We start from the raw sequence: 27,934 nt of genomic DNA, 5'->3' as shown, positions 1-27,934 counted from the left end.
GGCCTTGCCCTTGGGCTGCTCCCGGTCACCGCAGCCCGACACGAGTGCCAGCAGCCAAGGGCCTGCAAGGAGCCGCTCCTGTCACAGCGCACTGCTCAACACGGCGTGCCTGTGAACAAGCTCTACTGGCCGAGCACCGCGTTTACAGGGACAGCTTTCCTAGCTCGGTGCCCGGAGAGCTGCGGCCGCCGCGGGAGAGACGCGGGGGGCGGAGACAGGGCGCCGGCAGGGCCGGAACCGGCAGGGCCGGCCCGGAGGAGGAGGAGAGCGCTGGGCATGGCGGCGCCCGCAGCCCTGCAGCGGAGCGTGGTGTCCCCCGCGGGCAAGCACACCGCCTCCCTCATCTTCCTGCACGGCTCAGGTGCCTGCTTTCTCTCCCTTGTCTCCCCGCTGTCCCGCGGCGGGAGAAGGGCGTGGGGCGCTCCGCGGAGCGGGCAGGGTCGGCCCCTCCGGTGCGGCGGGAAGGGGCGGCGGGACGGGGTGGCCGCGGGAGCCGCCAGGCATGGGGAAGGGCTGTGAGGTGACCCTGTCCCCCCGGCTCTGGAAGGACGAGGCCGCGGTGGGCGGCAGAGCCAGTGCGGGTGCCCGGAGAGGGTCCTGTAGGGACGGCGCGGCTTCACACCAGCCTGGCTTCCAGGAGAACGCGCGGCTTCCAGGAGATCACAGAACGTGCTGGAGCTCGAAGGGCCGATCAGGATCATCACAGTCCAGCTCCTGGCTCTGCACAGGACACCCCAAGAGTCACACCATGTGCCTGAGAGCATTGTCCAAACGCTTCTTGCACTCTGTCAGGCTGATGCTGTGTCCATTTCCTTGGGGAGCAGTTCAGCGCCCAGCCTCCCTCTGGGGGAAGAACCTTTTCCTGACACCCCATCTCACACTCAGCTTAATTGCCCCACTCAGAGGGTAGCCGCACGCAAAGGGTGACTTTCACAGTTAAGGTGGCTCTTGCTGTTTTAGGATCGGCATGAGAGTGTTGTTGTCACCTTGTAAAAGCATTGTTGATTTACCGGCTTCTGACAGTTCAGAAGGACGCTGTCCATGTCCAGACTGCCTTCATGGCCACCCTCTGCAGAGGGGAGTTGCCTACATCAGTGACAGGGCTCAGGGCAGGAGGGGAGTGCCTGTTTTGTTGGGTTTCTCCCTTCAGAATTATTTCTCTCGAGATAAATAACAACAGTCCACATGACTTTGAAAAAAAAGCAAAAACCCAGTAATCATAGGTGTGTGTTAGATCAAGGTCTTGGATATTAATACTATTGAGCTGCCCATGTGCATATGTCAACATGCTCAACATTTTCCCTGTTTTTTGCTTACTTTTGCTTTTAGCTGATGCTTCTGTTTAGCCTAACAAAAATGTGTGTCCTTACTAAATTAGTTTCATTTTTGTAATCTAGTTTAATTTTGCTTTTAAAAAATTCTGTGAGTTAAAGAATGAAAGAGTTTCTGTGTTCAGCTCTCTTTTTAATGCTAATGCTTTAATGCTTGAGGAAATAATTTTCTGTAATGTTGGAGGAGTAAGGGAAGATTATGGTTAGAGGTTGATTCCACATGTGGTTAAAGTACTCTACAATTTTTCATTTTTTTATATGATTTTGTTCATAATGTTTGTAATGGGGTGGGTTTATTTGGTTTCTAACAGTTCCACAGAATCGAGTTTAAAACAGAAGTAGCCACAGTGCTGTTACTGTGGGCTGGCCTGTAAACCTGAGTTGTAAACCGTTGTACAGCATTTGTGATGGACAGTGGCCATCAAATGGCATGAATCCATTTTGTTCATAATGCTTGCTCTAGACAAACTATAACAAGTGCAGAATGTAAATAAAAAATGGTATAGAAAAATATTAGAAAACTTCTGGTGCCTTACATCAGATTTACGTAGAGGTTCCATTTGGTAGCTTGGCAGGGAAGGCAAATGGACACAGCAAGTATGTAATAGCTTTTTAGGCTGAGGATTACAACTTTGCATGTTGTAATAAGCACAGAATCATAGGCTGGAAAAGACCTTTTAGAACATCAAGTCCAACCTTTAAAGCTGCCAAGTCCACCATTAAACCGTGTCCTTAAGTGCCACATCTACACATCTTTTAAATACCTCCAGGGATGGTGACTCAGTGACTTTCCTGGGCAGCCTGTTCCAGTGCTTGAAAGCCCTTTTGGTGAATAAATTTTTCCTAGTGTCCAATCTACATGTTTAATGCTGTTAAATTGGAACTTTGCACAGAAAGAAAATTTGGACATTTAAGCAATATTTGAAAGGAAAGAAATCCATCTTTTTCTCGAGGAGGGGTAAAAAAGATAATATTGCTGCCATCAGTCTTTTTCAGTTTGTAAACTGACTTAAAGCAGAATTACCCATAATTTGCTTCTCATTGTAGTGTTCAGAAGAACATACAATGCTAAAGTACCAGAAGAGGCTGAAAGACTAACTTTCCAGGAGGTTTGTTGGCTTCTGTTTGATGGCACAATCTCCTCTCTCTCCCTCTCCTCCATGTTCTGTTCTTAGGAAATCAAAATACATCATCTGAGCATATAAATACTCACATATTTGAGTAGCATTTGGACTATGACAGTTCCGGACACACAGAAGGTCATAGTTAAGTTTTCTACTGAGTTTTCTTTGACCTTTTCATGGACAAATTGTCTTCAATAACAGTAAATATTTCTGCAGATCTTTGCAGAGTTTAAGAGGTGGGAATAAATAATAGAATAATGATTTATCCTTCATCATTAAGGAGTTTGTAAAGACCTAAGTCCCAATTCTGTAGTCATTCAGATAATTGGTTGACTTACCTGAGGGTTCTTTCTGTGCAAGTATTTGCAATGCCTAGATCTTGGCTTTCTAACTGAAAAAAAAAAGGCATGTCTAGGAAAAAAATTGTTAGTTCAAGCCTCCCTAAGAGATGTTGCTTACAAGTGAGGTGACAACAACCTGGAGGAAACCTTTGCGTTCAGGAGTGTCTGTGAAGAATCAGAGTTATGTTTGGAGTTCAGACCATACTTGCATAAGCAAAGTGCTTGTGGGAGTGTGTTCTGAACCATCCAGTTAAGGATGTAACTTTGGTTTTACTGTTTAACTTGGCACACAATAAGATTTGTGTCAGTTTTGCAACCATATTGCTTATTTGTCACATGGAGTGTTTAGGTCAAATAGAGAACAGTTAGTTCTAGTTATGTTAGTTGTGCTTAACAGGAGAAGAAATATCTGGGTTTGAATCCTTCTTGCCTTCTGTTTTAATTTTGAAGATACATTAATTGTGTGTGTAAATAAAAACCACTGTATTTTGTTAGAGTGCTAAAGCAAGGCCACATTTTCTCCATTGGGAAATTATCATAATTTTAACAATTAATTGGTATATTCATGTGACATTGTTCAGATGAGCCCATGTTATGTGGCAGTAAGCCTGGCTTAGGACAGTGGTATTTTTTTTCTTTTGGTTTGACCATTTTATTGAAAAGAATGGGGTGAGTTCTGAAGTCAAACCAAAGAACTTGAGCTACAGTAATAGAAAATATTAGCAATTTGAGTCGATAGTATGTGGGAACCTCAACTTCAAGCGAGATTGAAGTCCTACAGCATGAGTGGCAGTGGTGAAATTCCAGTTTGCTGAGCCCCCACTGAATTTTTAGGTTGAACATCCTTCCTAGTGTAAAGTATATTCCTTGATGGACCAGTGTCCTCAAGCTTGAAGTATAACACTGAGGGCTTATATGTGCCTGCTCTTCAGAGGGGTGGCAGTGAAGTTACGGTTGAAGATACCAGTGATGAAAAGACAGGCTGGGGGAACTGTCTGGTGTATATAATTGTTTGACAGGTGCTTACGCTGTCTCCGTAAGAATTCATCCTGTGTATCTGTTCATAGCAGTCTGCAGGGATTTTGGCCATAGGCTGAGTTGATTAAGACTAGGAAATAAACAGATTGGTAATGGATCTCAACTAGTTTTCAAACAGAACTCTGTGATTAAGGTTTCTTTAAGAGTCTGCTAGATATTTTAGCTGAACCTATTTCTTTACAAATTCTCTTTCTCCCTTAAAGCCTATGTGCAATGTTAGCATAGTTAAATGTAAAGATCTTTTTTACTAGGTTATGAAATAGGTTAGCATAAAATTCTCTAGTAAAAGTAATTCTCTTTTCTAAGGAGAGCAACAGTTGTTTTATCTCACTTTTTAAGATGTTTATCAAGGTTTTTGTTTATCACTTACCAGCAAATAAGGAAAAGTGTAAATTAGAGGTAAGGCCTTGTGTCTGCTTGGAAGATACTTCAATCACTGAATGTAGTGAAGTATTTATTAAACTTACACTATGGGATCTCCTAAGTAGTCTTTTTCTAGGAAATTTTGTGGCCGTCTTCATTAGAAAGGAGACTAAAGTTGTTCTAGATAGTTCTTTCTTAGCATTTTGGTGTATTAACTTTGTAATTTGAAATTAATCTGAATTATATTTGACATTGTCTAATTTTGTTGCTAAATGCACAGAATAATTCTTGTTACACTCTTCTTTGTGATACAGGTGATACTGGCCAAGGAGCAAGAGCATGGATAAAACAAATTTTGAATCAAGACATGGCTTTCCAACATATAAAAGTAATTTACCCAACAGCTCCTGCCAGGTACCATTTAATACATTGTAACTGTAGGATTAAGTTACTTTGTTCCAGTGCTATAAAATACAGTTCTGAATATTGGTACAGACTGTCATAACCATTCTTTCTTCTTTCTCCTGTATAAGCCTTTTGACAAAACCGAAGCTCAGCAGTGCATTGTTGTCCAGGAACTGTGATTTTAAGTGGTTAAGATTCTAAATGGTTCACAGAAGTCACAGCATCTAGTTAAAATCTGGGCATAGTGGTATAGTCCTCATAGTAGCTTTGTATCTCCTTCATATAAATGGAAGATGATAGTGCAGTGTGTGTTGGAGTGGCATTATGGAGTCATGATCTGGATCACATTCCTACCTATAATAACTCCCATATATTAGCCATTAAAATACTGTGTTGTATTTAATGCCAGGTTCAGTTCTGAGGGTGGTCGGTCTTTTTTGGCAAGTAGGATGTCAAAGATCCTCAGCTGCTGGAGAAAGAACTGGGAATTTAAAAGTTCACATTATTTTTTCTTGTTTGAATCCTGGCCCAACTATTTCAAAGAGAATTGAGTTCAACATTTGCTGTAAGTTCAAGTCTTCTTATTAAATGGCACTGTGTGTTCAGTAGGAGATGGCAATACAGGTAAAAAAAATTTTCCTGTAGGAATTTGCAGGTTTTAAACTGAGAGGCTAAAAGTTGGACACCTACTCCCATACTTAGCTATACACAGATAATATTAAATATATAATATATAATTAAGTACATGTATTATGTATGTAACATATATAAAATACATAATATTAAATTTCAGAGGTGTTTAATTTTTCTTAATATAATTTTTTTAAGGTGTCTGTGGCTCTCGGTTAGGAAAATGTTTCCTTAAAAGGTATGGGGTTGAGTTTCTTTCTGAATTTGTGCCTAAGTGTGGATGAGTGCTGAACGGGAAAGGAAATTGTGACACAGACTTTTGAGGTACAGAAGTTTCAAAGTCAGAAAAAGAATTCTTGGAGGGTACAAACAAGTATAGTAGCAGATTTTGTCTGGCACTCACTAGCACATGAGAAAAAAACCCTTTTCCTTGACTATGTATTTTTTATGGTCTACTTAGGCAGGAAAAGTAACTGAGAGATTTCAGTGTGAATGTACTCAGTGTGTTACAGAAAAATCAAACCTGTGAGTGGAAGCCTTTGAAGCTGTGTGTTCTGGGTTAGCAGGGAGTAGTGAATACCATTTTCTGTAAATAATGTGTTTGTGGCTTCACTGATGACAGGCTAAAGTGATGCTAGAGCTATCAGTAGCACATCACACATGCTGATGGGCTCCACTGCTTCCCTATCAATGCAGCAGGAACTGGGAAAATGCAGGAGGATTTTTTCCCACTGAAATGATTTTTCTCCCTATGTTACATGCAGCCAGGGCACCTCAGACCACATCTGCTGGGCCAGTGCTTCACTTTTCCACCTCGCTGCACTTCTGAGGTCCAGTCCTTTTCTCACGTGTTCTGGTTTCTTTGGGTAACTGCAGATGTAAACTATGTATGAATGATTAACCAGCAAGATCTCCTGACTCAAATGAAGGAATTTGTTTTTATCTTAAGACTTTGAATTTCAGTACTTTGGTAAACAGATGGGAAGAAAGATCCTGTTGTAATTAAAAGATGTGAATAAACAGTTTATTTCACTCTCTTTATTTTTAAGTTGAGGTTACTCTTGTTCTTTTCTAGAGCAAGTAGAGTCATGCATGAGTTGATTCAGAAGTGGCTTTTAGCAAAACAGAAAAGTTGTATATTCAAAGAATATAAAACACCCACACTGTTTGTCTTTGACTGGCAAAGTACTCTTGTGTACAGCCCTCTGTTGCTGATAAACAGCTTTAGCTGACATAGTAAAATAAAACAGATGCTCCTAAGTACAGCAGTGTTTGTCACTGTTTGCAGCAATGCTGAAGGGAAGTTTGTGATGATACATGTCAGTGGGTGAAATCAAAATAACAGAAGCATTTACAGACCTGTTCCATGTTGCTTTAGTATTCAAAAGCAAACCACACTATGTTTTTTTGAAATGGTTTTGTACCATTTGTTAACAGTTGCTTTCCTTTCTTTCACATAAAAGAAAAGTAAGGCCTAGAACTTCCAAACCTGAATTGCAGACATGAAAGATGTTATGAACTTGAATATATATGGTGGTTTTATGTATGGGTATATATATATATATGCGTAAATGTTTTGATAAGAATTCCTATTTTTCTGGCACCGGGGGAGGCATTCAGCATCCTTGTAAATGAGACCTGTAGCTAGGTGGTTATGAGTATGCAGATCTGCTGAAAAGATTCTGAAACCAGGTTCTTTGCTCATGTAGAGGCAGAATAATGTGCTGGCTGAAAGTTAGGCTACTCTGAGATAGCCTTTCTGGGTCTCTAACCTGCCACTGCACTGTCAGTGCAAAACTTGCCTGCAGGTTCTTGTGCTGATGATGAAATCAAGGAAAAGCTTGAAGTTTGGCAAAGCCCTCCTAGGATTGGCTAATGTGCTCTGCTGGCAAAATACTCTTAATGTGGATGTACTTCATACTCTGAACTCCTGTCTTTTCCAGGAGAACTTTGCACATGCACATTGAACATTCTCTGTCAAAGTAGTTATGCCAGTAAAAGCAGGTTTGATGATATAACTCTAAAGCTGGGGGCTTTGTCAGGATAAGCTGCAGGTCAGGAATACCTCTTCACATTTTTGATGGATATTTCTCTGCTGATAGATCCATAGAGATGGTCTTGTGTGAATTCAACAGAGTTTTGAAAAGCAATGGAATTCACGTTTTTCAACAAAACATGGAATATATATATATTTTTTCTTTTTTTTTTTAATGGATTTGGGTTATATATATGTTTTGTTAAGATTTTATCCCAGGTGCTGAAACATGCATATTTTTAATATGTACAGCATCAGAGTTTCAGACATGTTTTGATTTAACAGTCAGTGTATTTGAAAATTATTTTGGAATACCAGTCTAGCATATAATCAGGAAGAATTCTGAAATATGTTCTTTGGCTTCCCTAGCATTGATTTCAGCAAACAGCAGAGAGGGATTATGGGTAAAAGCAATGGAATGTTACTGAATTATGCTTTATAAAACTGTTTTTTACTGTTCTCTATAGGTCTCTGTAAAAAGTCACACTTCTTTTTTTAAAGATAATTGCTTTTCTTTAATTGTTTTTGTAATATTCAGGGTTTATACAGAGAGCAATCACCTGATGTCCCCTGGACAGGCAGTGTTTGCAGCATTTTGTCTCACTCATCCCCCATCTCATTGGAAAGTGCAATGAATCTCATATTTGTTTGTTTCATGAGCAAAAATAACAGAATGTAGATAGTGAAATTTACAATTAAAAAAGCAAAACTTGCAAAAAAAATACTGAGTACCTATGGCAAAAAACATGCTTATATAAAAATGGAAAAAATTTGTGGATTTGAAGTCTCGGTGTGATGTAGTGGGTAGTGACACCTGAATTTGGAACGTTTGGAAATTAAATGCATGTCCCTGGGGCATGCAAATTTTGCTTTACAAATTAAAAGTTTTACACATTGCTTGGAGGTTTTTTTTTTCTCTGTAGTCTACTTGAATGCTTGAAAATGACTAGAGAACTTGTTTTAACTGTATCTAGCTTTCTTTCAAGATTAGTGCCTCTGCTCATAGATGAAACTTGTTAAACAGAACAGAAGAGAATTCTGTTTTCTCTTCATTGTAATGCTAATATATATCTTTAAAAAAAAAGCTCAAATTGGAGCCCTAGTAGCTGACGCAATCCCTAAAGCCACGTCTACAGTAATAGTTTTAAAGGAAAGGGTTTCCTTTTTCCCTTTTTTATTTGGGTCAGGATGGCTACAACTTTAAATACTGTTTCAGCTGCTACAGCTGTGACTTAAACATTAGGTTTCTATTGAGTTTCTAAATCAGAACTGAATACCACCCAATTTAACCTTGGTTGTTTTTTTTTTTTTTAATAGAAAGTGATAGTTTAAATTGGCGTTGCAGGAGCTAACGTGGTAAATTTAAAACCATTTAGGCTCTGCTTGTTTTAATACATATACCTTGCCTTCCATAATTCCCTGAAAAAATCTAGGCCAAAGATTCTTTGCGTCGTCTTGCATTCCATTCTGACAGTCCTTCTCTTTTGCAAGTCAGAAAATGAACTATAAATACTACTTTGGCTATTTTATGGATCTTTTTTGACATTCACTCCACAAACCTTTCTGTGGGACATAAGTCTCTGCAGAACTTGTTGTTCTAGTTGGGTTTTTTTCCCAATTTATTGTGATTTCCATTATCTTTATGTGGCTGGTAAGGACTGCTCAGCATTAAAAGGCCTAGTACTCCATCTTTTCACCTAAATTCACTTCTTTGCTCAGCTCATGGGTGGAAATGAGCTTCATCTCACCATACTCCCTGTTTGGCTCTATTGCAAAACCACCAGACAGTTTGGCACCACTCAGCTCCACTGGCAGCCTCTGCCTGTGAGAGGCCTTGGATTGGAAAAGCAGCAGGGGTACTGCAGGTCGGACTTGAGATGGATTGGAGGGGAGCGTGCACAGTGCCTATCATACTGTTTTTGGCTCAAGCAAATGTTATTAATCCTTGACTTTTGTAAGCCCTAACCTCATTCATAAATTTAACACAAAGGAGTCTTTTTTAGAGGTGGGAGCCTGAGGGAGAAATGGAAAAGGTTTGGGTTGGTATCATGGGGTGGTTCTTTTATCTCCTTTAAGTAGAAATTTAACGTGTTCTGCATAATAATGCTCGAAGCATGCTTGGATAAACTTTGTATTTTCCTTTTATTTCTGCTCTGGAATTGGGTGAGGAAAACTTTACCAATATGCATATATCTAATGCTTACATCAGGTACTAAACAGCACGTGGAATGCAGTAAACACTTGTCAGAGATAACTGTAGTCATGCTTGGAGAAAACAAATTAGAACATGAGGGAAATAATCTTGGATTTCTAATCCCTTTTACTACGTTGTGCTCCCTCTTGGTTTTTTTCTCTCCACTCTTTTCCAGTACAGAAGAATTGGGTACAATGGTTTTTATATCGCCCTTCCAGCAAGCAGTTGTGGGTTTCAAAGTTTTGTGCCATTCTGTGCTCTTGCTTTAGTCTTTTCAAGGGTTTCTGTGCTTAGCTAGTGTCATTCATCCATCCGCAGTGTTGTTTGCCACCAGCTTGTGAAAGATGCCACTCTGAATCCCAGAGTGCCTTTCAGACCCCATAATGGAAAACTGATGCAGATTGGACCCTGGTTTGCCTCTTGCCACTTTCTTTCAGTGAATCTATAAAGCAGCCACTATTAATTGGTTGCTGAGGAACTGGCAATGTGTGTTAAAGGTCTTTTATGGTCTTTTCAACCATAACATTATTGCTGTTCTCTGATTAGTACCAATCCCCAAAATTTGCACCACCCGCTCCAAAAAAAAAACCAAACCCCAAACAACAAAACCAACCCAGCAAACCAACAGAAACAAAGAAACAGAAACAAACTCAATTTCTCCCACTGAGTTTTATGCCAGATTCTATTGCAGCTCTCTTTGTCTTGAATGAATAAGATTTGTCTCAAGTAACAAAAGCTGTCAGCATAGTATTTCTTCAGGTAACCATTCTGTAGCGGCTCAGTCAGCTCTCATTTCAGACAATGTGCCTCCAGAACAACTCTATCAAAAGCGTTTGCATGTGGTTCAGTGAACAGGCACAGCCTTTTCTGGAGAACAGCCAAAATTGCTCCTCATGGAGATGACTCTTGCCTTCCTTTTTGTAATTTTAAAAATTTTTTAAGTATAGTTCTAAGTTAAAGCTGTTTGAATTTTGGATACATCATATGCTCTGTTACCATACCACAAAGCTTCATTGTTAAGATATGTTGACCCCTAATTTTAACATGAGATATACCTTGGACTAGAGTTTTGATTTATACTTCTTGACTAGCTGGATTCTCTGCTTTGCTACCCATTTTTTTTTTTTAATTTGCTTTCTGCCTCAAGCAGACAGTGGGAATTAAAAAGCAGAGTTTTTAACTAAATTTTCTATTGAAATGTAGTACTGAAATTCAGCCGTGACATTATGCTGTGAAAGAATTTAGAATTAGGGAAAAATTTTGCTTTCATTCAAAAAACCTGCCATCAGCTTTAGGAGAGTCAAGACTTGCTTCTAGAATCACTCAATATTTTGGGTTGGAAAGGACATTTCAAGATCATCTACTTTACCTGTTGTCAAGGTTTTGTCCCTAATTGTCACTGCAAAGAGCAGGGACATTTTCAACTAGATCATTTTCCTTGGAATCCTATCCAGCCTAACCGTAAGTGTTTCTAGAGATGGGGCATCTACCACCTCTGTGCAACGTGTGCTGGTGTTTCAGTACCCTTATTTGTAAAAAATCTCTTCCTTCTATCTTGTCTGAATCCACTCATTTTAAGTTGAAAGTCATCCCCCTTGTCCTATTGCAACAGGTCCCACTAAAAAGTTTTTTTCCCATCTTTCTTATAGTTTCCTTCAAGTACTGGAAGGCTGCAATAAGGTATCCCTGGAGCCTTGTCTCCTCCAGGCTGACCAAACCCAACTCTTTCAGCCTTTCTCTGTGGCAGAAGTGTTCTGTTCAATTTTTGTGGCCCTTCTCTGGACCTGCTCCAACAGGTCCATGTCTTTCCTGTTCTGAGGATTCCAGAACTGGATGTAGTACTCCAGGTGGAGTCTTGCAAAGTAGAGCTACTGTGGTAGTGTCCTCTGTAGGTTTTCTTGAAGAGGTGCACAGTCTTCCAAAAAACATTAAAATTTGAGACTCTGTGTCTCCTAACTCAGAGGAGATAGGCTTGGGAAGGAAGAAAAATTGAGGACTTCAGTAATTTTTGATCTTTCTTTGTCTTAATTCTTGAAGCCCAACTTCACTATAAATTTCAGTTCTGTCTGACATTTCGGGAAGTTCTGTCTGGAAGCCTGGAAGCCAGCACCAGTGGTCTGGGTTTATGTGACTGCTAATGCAGGGTGATTATAGTGCTGAGTGTGAAGGCAGTGATAGAACTGTGCATCAGGAGAAAGGGTTGGGAAGAATATTTACCATTTATCAATGTGATGTCTTCTACTCTTGTTTAAAGCAGCTAGAAGTACTGGCTTGTCTTCTAACTTAGAATGCTGAATAGGGACAGTTATTTATTGTATAGTGAACAAAACCACCTGTAGTTTTATGTGAATCACTATGCTAATAACATCATTTTGGAGATGGAATTTGCTGTGGTTTGAGATCTGAATTTCAGCCTTGCATAGCATCATTTGGTTGCTCTCCACTTCTGTTAAGATAATTTCAAACTAGCTAGCACAATTCTAAACGTAATTAAGATGGTCTGGAGGATATAATTCATGCTGCAGAAAGGTGGAAATAGATGGTGTTACTGGTACCTACTTTCATCATGTTTTCTTCATTATTACAGAACTCAGGTTAGCAGAAGCTAATCTATCTTGAGTTTGTAAAATCTGGAATGATGTGTATTGCTTTGAAACTTCACAGTGAAATCAACAATGAAAATTACTTCTATTTGAGTACACATTTTTAAAAGATTGAATGGATGATAAGTAATTGCAAAGATATTACAGGATATATTTTCCTTTAAAAACATTGAACTATTGTGTAGAATCTTCTTGAGACTGCACTCTCCTGTAAGAGTGGTATTGATCTACAATGACACCTTTACAAATAGGAGCTATAAAGTAATCAGATTTAGAGTGATTGGGGGACCTTGAGAAGCATTTCAAATATTCTAATCTTCCTAATGCCTGCAGTTTCTTAAATGTAGTTTGATATTAGCTATGTCTCCTTTGCTGCCTGTTCTCCTAACTTTAAAGTGTTGAGAGAAATTTGTGCAAATAGAACTTTCTTTCAATTGTCTCTTAAAAATGGATACAAATTTGGAAGCTGGATCTACCCAGAGAGAGGGTTCTTGATTCTTGCTTTCTTATATGGATTTGAATCTTTTGTGTGCTCCAGAACAGGCAAAACATAAGCATCCATACCCTTTAAAACTCAGAAAAAATGCCCACACAACTTGGGCGACTATATATTTTCATTCCCAGTTTCAACAGCACATGGTATTAGAGACACAGAGCTTTATTTCTAGTATCATTTTTAAAAGTGAATAAAGAAAGTGGGGCACAAATGGACTAATGGTATGAGTTTTGATTAAACTTAAGAAAGCAAAAAAATATCCAAGCTTAAAGCTGATTATTTGGTCTGACATTGTCCTTAATTGACCATGTTGATCTTGTTGGATGGAGTTTCCACTCCACTCTGTATTTTTTTTTTTGCTTTTGCATATTTCAGTCCAGCTTCTCATGTCATTGTAACATAGGGTATTTTTTTTTTTGTGGTTTAATTATATGAAAAAATTTGGTGCTGTATTCTTGGAGCTGTACAGATGGTTCCATGCCAAACATATTTGTTTACCGTGGTAATGTCTGAGTTGTAGTGTGCCAGCTAATAAAGGGATTATTTAAGGAAAAAGGTGAATGACTAAAACAGATGTGCCAGTTGGGTGAACCATTAAAAGAATCTTACTTCTCAGCTTTATGTAAACTTTATTTTTAATGCATTTCTGAGAAATCAAGAGTGCTTGCAAGGATGTTTTTGAGGGAGCTGAAAGCCACTCGTCTTGCTTGAAAACAGGGGTCTTTTCCTGTGGGCTTAAAACACATTGGTCTTTCATTTCTCTTATGAAGAATTTGCAAAGACAACAGGTAGAAGTAGAATTTCAATGAGGACCTGAGTCTCAACGTCTGATCAAGTATTATAATCTCATCATGCATTTTGACCTGTTTATAAATGGCATGATTTTGTCAGTTGTGGGGAAACCTGTTTTAATGGTTATGTAATGTAAAAATAAATTGCTATATGTAATGTGCTATATGTATGTATCTGTTCTATATAAATCCTGGGTCAACCTGCTGTAATAGTATTAAAACCTTTCACATCTTTTCTTACACAAATATTAGGTACTCTGACTTTACTAGAAAATGAAGCACTCTGGCTGCTAAGCATTTTAACCAGGATTGATGTAAAAGTATTTGAGAGAAGCTAAAATCATGGATTAAATGCTGTTTGCCCAGGCATTTAGTCTGTTGTACATCACATTGTCCAACTGACTTCCAGAAGCTCCACTGATTCTGGTCATGATAGATTTGACTGGAATGTCTCCTCTTAGACATTGACTTTAGTGAGTTAGATATTTGTAATCTTATTTCTTAGGTATTGATCAGTTTATTTGGGAAGAATCATGGAGACAGGATTCTAGAGAGAAGATAATGAAAAGGGCAAAAGCTTTTTCATAACAGTTTTTAAATGTAGCTTTAGGTTGCTGAGTATACAAGATATTTCCACTGAATTTCCTTTAATTTAGGGGTTAACATTTAATAGATAAGTAAAGGCTACCTTGGGAAAAAAATAGCTCGAATTTTAAAGTTCTGGTGCTCAAGTATATAGTTTGTTTTGAATTAACGAAATGAGGGGTTACTTAAGGCCCTTGACCATGTATTGTATGGCACTTTCAATAACAGTACATTTTAGGTACTCTGAATCTCTGCTGAAAAAGATGAACCTGTAGTGTGTCTGTACCTATCTGTTGCTGTTTGTTGCCTCTTTCAGTATATTTTTTGCACCAACTTTTAAGTAATGGACTTTTTTTTCATGTTCATGGCAACAGGCAGAAGAAAACCTATGTTCTCTCATTTTTCACTTTTATGACTGAATAGTGCAAATAGTATTATCTTGAACACTCATCCTAGTGGCAGTACTGATTTAGAACAAGCTGTTTACATTATGTGAAGCCTCTCTGGTGTTAATAAAGACAGATTTGTTCCTTCATTAAGAATAGCTGAATTAGTGGCTTTCTCATTTTAGGTTACTTGTGGTTTTGTTTAATCCTAGTATTGAAAAATTTCCAGAGACAGCACAGAAGTCAACTTCAGTGTTTTCAGTGTCTTCCCATCCAGAAATGTATCAAAAGCTGTCTGTTTGTGGATGATGATTGTAATCTGATCTAAGCTTAAGTAAAAATGAAGAATTTGCCCTGGTTGAACATAGCAAATAAGGGTTTCAAGGGGCTTTGAGATGATCAATCTCATAGCTGTATGTTTTTAATATATTGTAGAGCCATTGAAATGCAATTAAATCACCTTTCTTGGGATTTCAGTGCTCTACTAATCATCTTTATTTAAAAACAAAGAAAAGGCTTATTTGAATTGAAAGTTTCTTGATTATCTAAGGTTTGGGCAGCCTGATGAAGCACTTAAAATAATATTCTGACAACACAGGATTATGGTGGGGAGTATCATGTCTCTTTTTTGTGCACCAGTCCAGTAAGCACATGGCATTTCTTTCAGTTATTTTTATGAGATACCTGCCCCATTCAGATGAGGATGGCTGTATTTTTTTGGCAAAAAGAAAAATTGGCATTTTTTAATACCTAGAGATTTATAGTACCCACCCCCTGTCAATTTTGTCAAGAATTAGACAATTGAATTTAAAGTTAGCTCCTGCAAAGCTATCTTGTTTAGAAGTTACTTCAGTTTTGCATATTCCAGTGTGGATTTCAACCCTAATTTGATTAGGATTAAGAACCTCTCAACAGACTTAAGATTTGAACTGTTTATCTGGCCTAATCAACCTTAACATGGAACTGACTGAAAATTGCATTTTACATAGTTTCCAAATGTTGGCTTCATTCTTGAAAGGACCATACTTTGAATACAATGAAATGCATTGTGACTGGATGTAAATGGAATTAGACCTCAAAGAGCTTTATTCTCTTCTTTGTTGGAGAGATACTGATTTTTTTTTTGTTTATTACATATGCTCAAAGCTTTTGATCTTATGCTTTATTAATCATTTGTTTTCTTTCCTTCCACCACTCCAGGCCGTATACACCTATGAAAGGAGCCTTTTCCAATGTGTGGTTTGACAGGTATAAGATCTGTAATGACTGTCCTGAGCACATTGAAAGCATTGATTCTATGTGCCGAGGCCTTACAGACCTGATCGACGATGAGGTTAAGAGCGGCATTGCGAAGAGTAGGATACTCATAGGTAAGAGATTTACTTATAATGTGTTTATTCTAATGGGGTTTTAATGGTTAAGAGATCATCGCCTTTGAATTTACTCTGTCCTGAAGGCTCATGAGCGTGGCTTGAAACTGCTGTACAACCTTTTCAGTAGCCAATCCTCAACAATATTGAATCCTTATTTAATCCCATATCATGTGAGGAATGTGGCTAACTGTAAGCAGTATCCTCAAAATGTAAAACTTTTTATTGTCAGCAGTCATTTGTAAGCATTATTTAAAATAGAGCAGGGAGTGATTTACTTTAAGAACTACATAATTTTACTATTTCCTTTAAGCCCTTTTCAAGGATGGAAAAGTATAGTTTCCAAAAATGACGTGCATTTTGGAGAATGGAGATGTAGCATATAAATAATCATGAACTTTTCCTTACTGTTCTAGTCATTTTGGGTTAAATTAATTCATGCAGGAAAAATGTGCATGTTACATAGCACTAAAGTTTAACACTTGATAACAAATGAAGTATTAGCTGTCACAGTTCATATGTGTCTATCTTTATTTGTCTTTCCACAAATTTCCAGTAACTTTCACAGTACTTCAGTGAAATAGATAGTGGGATATTGAGGCACAGGAGCTGAGGGTGATGAAATAGCCTATGGCAGAAAGGGAATGAGAATTCACAAGTCCTTGGCTGCCTGTCCCATTTCTAGACCACAAACTATTTCAGGTTGGGGAAAAAACTCTTAATGTGGGATCTTATAAATTTATGTCCAGCTGAGTCATACCATCAAAATCTTGCATGGTGGAGCCACTGCCATTCAGCCTGGTGTGTTTTCTTGGTCCAGCCCCACGTTGCTCTGTAAAGGTCTGTGCTTGCTCTCCCTTTCTGGCTCATTGCCCTGGCTGCAAAATGCATTGTTTTGGATGGCTGTCAACACACTCTCTTTGCTCTCTCTTTCCTGTGTTATACCTGCTGGCTTGAAAGCAGCTGAAGAACTGCAGGTGCTTTGCTGCAGAGGTGGGAGATGCTCTGTGTATAGATCCAATGTGCTACTAGGCTTTTTTCCTTTCTCTGTAGCCTTCAAAATTAGAAATAGTCAGACTGCAAAGTATGAAGGTTGTTTTCCAAGTCATAAGCAGAGTAAGGAAGTTGGCATGCACTGAGTGTTTCATCCTGTAGATTCTTTGGAAGTCCCCATCTCTGTGTGTTTGCATTCCTCACATATAAATCAGAAATAACTGTACTAGTTTTGTCACTCTTAAGAGCTCTGTTTCCCCACCTGACAGAGACTACAAGTACACATCCTCGTGGTTCAGTCCAATATTTATGCAAGACGCAAAATAAGGCAGCCCTGAATTACTTTGTCCAAAGTACAGAAGGGGACTCATGTGAATGCATAAGAAATTTGGTAGTGGAAAATTGTGTCGCTTGTGGCTGTACAAGATTAAGTGTTCTTCCACAAAAACCTTTTCTGCACTGGTTTTGATGATTAACCAGTGATGCAGTGAAGATGGAAGCTTAGAGATCCTGTAAGGTCTCTGTGCATAAAGGTGATATTTATTGTCTTAGGTGGGACTTTGTGCAAATAATTCCCCTCTTCTGGCATTGTTTCTTACAGGGAGTTAGGAATTCTGTAAAGGCGCTCTGCAGCTTTATAATATTCAGCCTGGAGAAGAGAAGGCTCTGGGAGGATCTTAGAGCACTTTCCAATTCCTAAAGAAGCCTACAAGAAAGCTGGGGAGGGACTTTTAACAAGGCCATGTAATGATAGGCCAAGGTGGAATGGCGTTAAGACTGAAAGAGTGTAGGTTTAGATTAGATATTAAAAAGAAATTCTTTACTTTGAGGGTGGTGAGACACTGGAATAGATTGCCCAGAGAAGTTGGACATCTTCCATCCCTGGAAGTGTTCAAGGCCAGGTTGAATGGGGCCCTGAGGAACCTGGTCTAGTGGAAGAACTTCTGCCCATGGCAGGGTGCTGGAACCAAATGATCTTCAGAGTTTCTTCCAACCTAAACCATTCCGTGATTTTTTTATTTAAAGAAAATATGAGGCCAAGTCAGTATTTCTGCACCAAACTGTAATGGCCACTGGAAAAGGAGAAATGTGTGGCCTGAAATTTTTCTGAGTTTAGGAGACTGGTGTGCCGGAGATAATGGAACGTATGTTTACTTGCTTAGCATGTCAGAAAACTAAGTCCTGTCAGATCTTTTTAGATTTCTTTTTGAAAAAGTTGGGAATATCCATTTGGTGCAAGAAGATGGGGCTTAAGGCAACAACAGATGGGCTGCAGACAGTGGATTTGTAACTACTGGTACCACAGAGTTGAAGGAGGCAGCCTTTGTGAGGTAAAGGGAAAAATAAGACTTTTGTAGCAGGGAAAACCATGGTGAAATTTTTCTGGCAATCCATGGTGCATTCAGTGCTGTTGAGTAATGTTGGAGATCCCTAATGAGAATACTCTACTTATTTTACGGAAAATAGAGACAAAATAGTTAAGAGAAGCAACTGGAGAACATGGGAGTCTGTGAAGAGCAGTGGGGGCGTTTTCAGGAAGATCACAGAAGTCAAAGAGCAGAGCAGTTGTATGAAGGTACTTACAGGGAATGAAATGCTCCTTAAAGGGTTAAGGAGAATTGGGTTGAGTGACCATTTTGTAGTAAGTGGGAGTCTTAATGACTGGAAAGAAAACAAAATTACTATGAGGAGGGTGACAAGATTGAAGGTTATAGTTTTATATGGAATAGAGGACTAGAAATTACAGGCTGAGGGTGAGTGTCAGATATTGTTGGGTGAGGGTGAGAGAGGTGTTAGGCAAGCAGGAAGGTGGGCAGCTGCTGACAGCTCAGAGGTGTGGGATAAGAAGGCAAGATCTGAGGGAGCACTGTGCAAAGGTGAGCGAGTGGGAAGAGACGGGAAGCAGCAGTGGGCTCTCAGACATGGAAAATGAGAAGCCCAACACCTGGTGTTGGGGGATGATTCCCCTTCTTGAGCCATTCAGACTTTCCACAAGGCTCAGGATAGTGGAACAGACAGTATGAGCATTTTCTCTGAAAGAAATTACAGCCTGCATTATTTGCTTCGATAGCTTTGAAATCCAGGAGTGTCTTCATGTAGAGCAGAGCTCTAAAGCTGAGCATGGAGTCCAGGTTGTACAGTGCCACTCCTCTCTTCTTTATCAAGAAAAATGCTGGTGCAGCCTTGCTTTTAACAGCTGCTCTATGAATCTACTTCTAAAGAATTAAATTACTTAGTTTACTGGATGTAAATGAAGTCTTATTTTTAAACATCTGTTTTAAATAATCAGTTTTGTGACATGGCTCATCTACCCATTCCTATTTCTTGACAGTTTCATGAGTTGCTTTCCTTTTAATACAGGTCTTTTGAAGGAACTAGACTCCTGATAATTCTTTATTTCCCCTGACCTTGCAGAAGGAAGGAAGGGAGACTAACAGCAATACATAATTATTCAAAAAATAATTATATCATCCGCAGAATTTGATAATAGTACTTAGTTCTTAGCCAGACATTCTTATTGAGTTACTCTTACTGGTTGTCCTGGCTGAAGCACTCCTTGCAAATAATCCTGTAAGTAGTTTTATATTGACTTTGGAGATAAAAGAGTGTTATAAATTTAGTCAAATTTTGACACTTGGAGCTTTGATAGTATCCTTTCTTAAAAACTGGATGTATTTCTTCTTTATAAATGCCTGAATTCATTGCTAAATTGGCCAAACAAGCCACAGTTTAAAATGTGGGACAATATTTTCTTTTTCTATTTAAAACTAAGTTGGTTTTTCAGGTGGTGGTATTTTGCTTTTTCTTTTCTTGTGTTAGTTCTTCTGTTGTTTTGGGGTTTTTTTTAACTGCTTCCATAGTGATAGTGCACTGTAAAATAACTCCACTTGGGTGAAAATTGTCAAAGATTTCAACAATCTTATTCAAGAGTATGTTAGAAGCTCTTAAAAGAAATGGCCCTCTCATTTTTCTGAGCATTTTGGTAGGGCTTACTTTAGTCAACTACACTTCAGTGAAAGGCAGTCTTTTTGTTCCTGTTTTGTTCTTAATTTAGCACTACTTTCTTACTTTTACAGATCACTTTTTGTACAGCACAGAAGTGCTGATCCAAGCATGTTGGTCGCTGCCACCTGTAGTCACTCGTGTAAGCAGCCAGTGAAAATAAACTTTCCATAACAGTCCTGTAGATTTGACTAAATGCCAAAAACCACATGCATGATTCCTGACCCCTTGTACTGTAACAATAACAGGAGACACACAACCACTTTTTGTTTATTGCTAGACTTCTTACATAGCTACTGAACCATGGTGGAAGTAACATGAAAGCTCTGTGCTTCTTGTAAATATTAGCATTTCCATCTCTCTCAGTGTGTGTGAGAATGGGGTGGGGGGTGGAATATCTTGGCTTTGACATCCCAGAGAGAGGATTCTGTAAATATGTGAAGATAAAAACATCCAACAATAAATCGTTAAAGTGTTGAGCAAACTATTTCACCTACAGTCTTGGCATTTTATGGTTTTGGCTTCTATGCCTTTTGCTGTCACTCATCCTACCTTTTATCTTCTGTCTTTATTAGAAGAATATCATCTTCCATTTAGAGGTAGTGCCTTCTTCTCAAGGAGTAAATTCATGTGTTTATTTTGCTGTTTGTCACTACAATTCAAATGAGATTTCTCTTTCTGTACTTCCCATTACGTGGCTTTGTGGTTTATCTAAATTGTGCCTAACATGCTGGGCTCAAAGCAGTACTGTTAGTCCATCTTCCCCATAATACCTGCAACATTTCATTATTTTTTAGTGCATCAGTGTCAATTTGCATTGTATATATACTTTGGGGAAAATGTTTGTTCCTCTTGGTTTTTGGGGGTTCTTTTGTATCTCAATTGACCATGTGTTTTTCTTTCGAATCTCTACTGCTCCAGCTTACACATCAAGAAGTAAAAAAGAGACTTTAACAAATGAATCTTTCCATTTCCTTCGTACATCTCTCAGTAGGAGGTACAATGTTAATTTTAACCAAGAGTAGGATGTTTTACTTGTTACTTTGTTTCCCAGCATTTGATGGTGTCAGTATTGATGTGTCTAAAGACTCTGATAGGTGGCACATTCTCAGTGTGGTGAATGGCAAGCTCAGCAAATGATAGTGAGGGTTAGGAGTAAATAAGACTCACAACAGTAAACACAAAAATAATTTAATCATGATATTGTCATCACATATAAGATAATTACTTTGGTAAGAAAATAATTATTAAATGAATCAAGTTCTGATCTTTTCAGCCTTAGTAAGAACTCTATTGAAAACATGTCCTTACTCATCTTTAATAGATGCCTGAATTCAGTGCAAAATTAAATGGATGGATGGGCTTTTAGAATGCTTGAGAGTTGTGTAGACATGCCCCAGAGTACAAATTAACCTGTACTTTCTTCACAGTTATGCCAACAGAATCATAGAAGAATGAGACTTAACAACATTTTCTAATCCAGTCGTGTGTCAGTGCAGGTTCAGCTCTATTTAGGCAAATCCTTACCATTGCTTTTCTGATTTCCAAAGGATCTCTGTTAACAGAAGGTTCACAGCTCTGCAAAAAAACCTGTTTCTGTGCTTCACTATTCTTTGATTTAGAGAGCTATTTTCTACTTTTCTTTCAGTGCTTCAGTTTAGAATCTCAAATACTGTGAGCCTAAACAATAGGTTGTTCTCCTCCTTTTTCCCACATTGTGCAGTTATGCTGACTGTAAAATGACAGGTAAGTCTTGCAGCAGGGCAGTGCTGTCATCCTCTCTAGAAACAACCAAGGAAACACACTGGGTAAATGAAGCAAACCACAGACTGGCAGAGTAACATCTTAATAAAAATTGATTTGAGACTTCTCATGGATTTTATTTTCCTTCCAGTGCTAAAAATTATGACTCCTTAGGTACACATGTTGGGTTTCCCTCTATAACCCATAACAGTTGAAAATAAAACTGTAACTGGTTCTGGTTTTACTGCAAGTTGATATGTTAGAAACAATTCTACACTTGTTTTTACTACAAAGTGGTAAAACTCATACCACTTAAACACACATTTCAAAATGTGTTTTGACTGGTGAGAAAGTTGGGAAGCAAATTAATTCATGTTCCTAACAAGAGCAAGTGGCTGAGCCACTCAAGGGAAGTTGCCCTTGTTCTTGTAAAGACTTTCAAGTTTGTTCCTGTTGTAAAGAGTGAGTAACAAACAGAATAACAAGGCTATCAAAGGTGGAAACAGTTCACTGCAGTTCTGCTGGTGTGCAACGTTAGTATTTGGTCAAGTTCCATGAAGAGATTAAAAGGAGAAAATCACTGCCATGAGGAAATTTCACTTGAGACAAAGTACATGTTTGAGTACCTAACACAGGAGCACTGTTCAGGGAGTTTTGTGGAGAAGGGAATTTGCTGTTCCACTGGCATTTGTACTCTTTGCTGATATTCATTGTGAACACTGTTAAATGTATATAATACTTCTATTCATTGATGAGAAGGGAAGGTCAAAACAGAAAGCCAGCTTCTTTGCAGATGATGTGTAGAACAAGGTTTTTGCTGTTACCATTAATAGAAGGTAAATCACAAAGTCCCTAGGGTGAGGGGAAAGTAAACTGAAATGTAGCTTTGGGGAGAAATTCCTGATAATGAACTGATTAAAGTAACTCTAGGTTGAAATACTAAAAAAGGAGAAATTGAGAATGAAAAATGCTGTGAGAATGGAATGAAAAGGAGGCAAGAGTATGTAATGTATTGTGATAATAACAGAACAGGCCAAGACAGTTTGTAACTGTGCTGGTGTAGCCTTATACAACAGAATAGTGTTTGTCTTCTGCTGTGCTGGCACAGGCACTGTATGCTGCAGGATTCATTTTTTGCCACTTAGTTACCAAAGCTGTACTGACATATTTGAAAAAAATCAGGGAAGATGAAGAGCTACAAGAGAGAAACAAGGGAAGAAATATTGCTTAAACACCCCAAACTACACCCCTACACCCAAGACCAAATCCTAATCTCATGAAAGTCTGGGCTTTAATTTCTTCTCTTCTTTTTTTCTTCAAAACTTGTGCACTAGATATGATTCATAACTACTTTTTGCCCTCATGGCTGTGATTTCTAGTGTGACAAACAGCTCTGAGTACATTTTAAAATTTTACTGGAAAGAACAAGAAAATGATATTTGTTGTTTCCTAATTCCATAATCATTATACCAAATCAACTGAAGCATTTTACAGTCAGATCTGTATGGTTCCGGAAGCAATTAGCAATGTCAAATCTGTGTGTGTTAGAGAGCTGTTTTTTGTGTTAAGAAGACTGCAAAGCTAAAGAACTTTCTGAATTCAGGAGTAGCTCATTGCAGCCACTAAAGTGAAACATGGGGGAGAAGGCAGTTTTTAGCATTCTGTTATGTATACAGGATGGTAGAGACTAAATAAAGAAACCTTGGTGCTGGATAATATAGTTAGTTATTTTCTGAGATGCAAATGCAGACATTGTTAGATGAAATACGAAGAAATTAATAGAGCTGAGGTTTGACATTAGGTGAATATTTGGTTTCCTGAACCCCATCTAATGTTCAAGTGTCATCATGTACCAGATTATCATTTCAGACAAATACAAATATGAAGCAAATTAATACAAATTAAGACCTTTAGCAAAAGTGAGCTGGAGTTTTGTTTAAAAGGCTCCTAAGGACATTTACAAGCTCTGAAAGGACTTTTGTATCACTGAAAAATGTCAACTGTGATGAGGGTTTCTGTTTTATTCAATCAACAATAAATTACATATGAGAAATTCAGTCTCTGGTCACTCTGTGTTACGTCATCGCGCAGCAGAGATTACCTTAATATAGTTACAGATTATATTCTAGCAAAGAATGTTTTGGTTTTAGTAAAATACTGCATGGGAGTTTCCTTCTGATTCAAATCCTTTAATTTGGGAGTGTGACAATTGTGGAATTTCAGCAGATCTTTCTCAACTATCAAAGCAAGTTGCATGCAGCTTTCTTCTTATTGCAAAGGGGCCTCACCTAAAAATCAGCACATCACTGAAGCAGATCTGAGGTCATAAATGCATCCTTGAGTGAATTTTCTCTGCAACTGAAAGTGTTTTACATAATTGACTGTGTTTTTTATGTACTCCCTTATAGCCTACACATAAACCTCCTTTGTGAGTCAGAAAAGTTAACACAAAGAGTTAGGTGCTTTCCTGAACTGGCGTCCTGAACATTGCAGTGCTGACACTGTTTAACTGTTTTGAAGCATTAATCACAGTTCTCATTAAAATAGGTATGAGGGCAAAACTGAAAGTGAACACACTTTTTTATTTAAAACCTACTGGCACACTCTGAATTTCTGTGCAGTCTTTGTGTGTCTTGGAAGTAGATTGGTCGCAAGTAGAGGAGTAGATTGGTGAAGAGCTTGCAGTGTTCTGCCCATCTAAGGACGAAATGTTGCTGTGTCATTTTGATTTTGTCTAACACTCCTGACACAATCTGCTTGCCAATGCTGTACAGTTTCTGTATTCTTCATGCTAAGCTCATCTGTATACATGTACTTTTCTTTTGTGTTTTGCTTACGTTCTGTCAGTTCATGCATTTGTTTTATGTAATATCTGTACCTGCCTCTTATTTTTCCTTCATCCAATATTTGAATTCTTGTAGAAGTTGTTGACAGATCTTATCTTTTGTGTGTTATGTCAAACATACACTTATATTGAAATGCTTCTTGTAATTGAAAAAAAATAGTCTGCAGCTATAAATGCTTATTCAAATTGTTGTTTTTGAAGCATTTACCATACAGCATTTACTTGAGATTGTTGTCAGGTGATAAACTTCAGGTATACCCACACAAATCAAATTCAAAGAGCTAGCCCTTTGTATTTCCTTGTAGTAGTATGAGCCACATAAAAGAACCATTACCTAATATTCTTCCAAACAGAAGGTGACTGCATTGTCAAAGACTGCTGGTGAGTAATTGCAGACAGTGTGCCAGACTGTGACTAACTGGGTACAAAATTTTAAGATTAAATCATTTACAAACTAGTAATGACTTTTCAATGCAACTTTTCTTCCTGTAATCTAAAGCACTTAAAATGGACTTCATTTTATATGTTGACAAAGTGTTGTCTGTATTTATTTGTAAGTAAATGCAAAATGGTCTTTTAGACTGCAAGCGCTTCTTTTGGAGTTTGGGAATTACAGCATTCTTCAGAATGATCAAAAGGAAATGAAAAAATGATCAGATTCCACATAAGAAAATAAAGGAAACTTCACTCTAGTCATTATCTGGATACAATCAGTATAATGGCCTGTGTACTGTGTCCTTGTGAAGTAATATGGTAGTCTGGATTTCTTTCCTAATGAATAAACATTTGTCATATAAAAATCATCCCTGAGGAATTATCTTATGTAAGGAATTAGTGCAGTTGAAGAGACATATGGATCACAGAAGGCCATTAATTCAGAGATCCTGTTAGAGCTCAGGGGGAGTACATTGCATTTGTTCCCTATTTATTATATATCGAAAGGTGTAACATCAGAAATCTCCTCAATGCTAGTTTAAAATGTACAGTAGTGATCGAGATCTCTCATGTGTGAATGCTGCTAGCCTAGGGGAGAAATAACTTGAATACAAAAATCAGTGAGAAATACCTGTTCATAGAGTTTTACTTCGTTAATGTCAGAATATATATGGCCACAGTATTTGGCTACCTGGTAGGCACCATGCACAAATGGCTTCTGAAGTAATGGCATTTTGGGTGTTTCTTTTTCTCCCTCTCAATAATGAATCTTCAGCACTACTTTAGCTATCCAATGTCTTAATTGCATCATGCTTTGATTTAAACCTCAAGCCATGCCACACAAAGTTTGGTTTGGACATCAGAAGGAATTTCTTCACAGAAAGGTTGCTAAAGTTTGGAATGGGCTGTCCAGGGAGGTGGTGGAGTCTCTGTCCCTGGTGGTGTTCAAGAAACAACTGAATGTGGAACTCAATGCTGTGTTCTAATTGACAAGGTGGCATTGGGTCATAGATTGGGCTTGATGATCTTAGAGGTCTTTTCCAGCCTGAATGATTCTGTGATTCTAAGATCATTGTAACCTTTATGTTACTCAAGATGGGTTTTTTAATTGTATTACGTACAGAAGAAACAAGTCTGAAGATTAAAATTAAACACTGGGTTACAAAGACTTACAGAAAATTCCAATCTTTGTTTCCTTTGTTGCATCCTAGGAGGCTTTTCGATGGGAGGTGGAATGGCAATGCATTTGGCATACAGGTTTCATCAGGATCTAGCAGGAGTCTTTGCCTTGTCTAGTTTTCTCAATAAAGACTCTGCTGTTTACCAGGTGAGTGTGTAGTAGATGTTGTAGAAAACCTGCTTAGCTACATAGAAAATGTGGTAATGAAAATCCAGTATGCATGTCTTTTCATCTGAGGCAATTGAATAATATTCTAAACTTATGCCATTTCCTGGTAATAGGTGGTCAGAATACTAGAGAAGTGAGGCTTTAAAGCTGTCCTTAAATGATGTTTTGTTGTACTTTTTTCCGCAGACAGTACAATTTCTAAAGTGTAGAAGATTAGCAAATGAATTGCCTTACTAGTTGTCCTTAGTTGTTAAAGAGTCTGTATAAGCATAACTATTCTTTGAAAATTTGTGATGCATCATAATACTCATGAACTCTATTTGCTGACATGGTGTTTTTCCATTTCTCTTATTTGGAGAGGGTTATAGACCTTAAAGTAAACCCTATGATTTGTCAAGAGTTACCATTTTGGAATTTGAGGGGCAGTTTTTTCCAGTATTTTATTATTTACTTCTTTCCAGTATTTTGTTGTTTACTTCTATAGACATAGTACAATATGACACACAAAATGTAGATTAGTAAGTGTAATGCTATATAAGTTGTCACCATGCAATTGTAAATAGTCATTAAAAATTTTTGGCAGTGTGTCTGACAGTGTCTTCTTTTCATCTAGGCTTTGAAAAGAAATGAAAGTGCTCTTCCAGAATTATTTCAGTGCCATGGAACTGCTGATGAACTAGTTCTCTACTCATGGGGTGAAGAGACCAACAAGATGTTAAAGTCACTGGGAGTATCAGCATCACTTCATACTTTTCCAAACCTCAATCATGAGCTGAACAGAACTGAAATAGAAAAACTAAAATCCTGGATTGTAAAGAAATTGCCTGTTGAAGCATCAAAAGCAAACGAATAAAAGAAGAAAGAAGTCCAGCCTCATACTTTCTGATTTTTGTAGTTTTAAAATCACGTGTGACGTATATATGGGTATCCCACATCCCTTATATAAGCACAGCTTCAGGTCGATGCTCTTATATTCCATAAAGTTCACCTAAGTGGTGAAAAGATGGTGCTAACCACTAAATCTCACTTTATTGTATAGGTTTCTTTCTCTTTTTTCTTGTTCAGATTTTAACCACACATCCACATTAGTCTACAAAAATAGTGACTGATAATATCATAATATTAAAACTATTCCAAAATAATCAAAGCAGCATTCAGGAGACATTGCTCTGAATCTCACAGATTTTTTTGGGGGGTGAGGGAGGGTGGGCAAGGAAATGTTCTAAGATGAAAAAATACACAGTGGCATGGTTATTTCTAATGGCATTACAGCAGCAAAAAGGACAGTTCTTAAAATAATGCAGTCTTACTTGCAGAAATGCATGCATGTATCTTCCAGTTAGTTCAGTGAGAGGAACTGTGTTGGCTTCAGTTGGATTCTCAGCATGTGAGAATGAACCTGCCTCAAAGCAGAGTTATATGTCACCTCAAATTAAGTCAGGTTTGTGTTATATTTTAAAAAGTCCTAAGTAGCTGTGTCTAGCTATACCACAGGCTCTTGTTATTGCCCTTTCTCATTGTTTTGTTACTCAGAAATCTAGCTTTGTGTGAGTTTATTGAGCCCTCTGTGGTTTACAGTGTAGATTTTTTTTTTAAAAAGTGCCATCATGATTGCTAAGATCTATCCTGTTTTTGAAGAAATCATTCTTTGGGCCCTGTTCCTGTAGAAACTTATTTTTGCCAAGAGTTTTCTTTTGGCCTGCAAGATCACATTTTAAATTAAAGATGAGGACACTTGACTCCTCCGTGAATATTTAAAAGTTGTAAATAATGATTGTGATATAAAGAAAACTTGTATCCCATTATTTTAGTGGTGGATGATTCATCTCTCTGTCAGTTTGATAAATTAACTCAGAGTATAAATATCTATTATTA

The 27,934-nt window shown here is 38.1% G+C and overlaps 1 protein-coding gene across 1 annotated transcript; it reads left to right on the top strand.

Moving 5' to 3' along the window:
• The first annotated feature begins 84 nt into the window (after nucleotides 1-84).
• On the top strand, nucleotides 85-27,934 carry LYPLAL1 (lysophospholipase like 1). The gene is made up of 5 exons (XM_085054781.1): nucleotides 85-361; nucleotides 4,512-4,611; nucleotides 15,523-15,692; nucleotides 25,923-26,038; nucleotides 26,673-27,934. The coding sequence occupies exons 1-5, from the start codon at nucleotides 277-279 to the stop codon at nucleotides 26,910-26,912; spliced, it is 711 nt and encodes a 236-aa protein (XP_084910907.1). The 5' UTR covers nucleotides 85-276; the 3' UTR covers nucleotides 26,913-27,934.

The sequence above is a fragment of the Lichenostomus cassidix genome, chromosome 3, assembly GCF_008360975.1.
Source record: "Lichenostomus cassidix isolate B80296 chromosome 3, HeHo_3.0, whole genome shotgun sequence".
Taxonomy (NCBI): Eukaryota; Metazoa; Chordata; class Aves; order Passeriformes; family Meliphagidae; genus Lichenostomus; species Lichenostomus cassidix.
The sequence above is the reverse complement of the archived record's forward strand: the minus strand, read 5'-3'. Positions and strand labels throughout refer to the sequence as shown.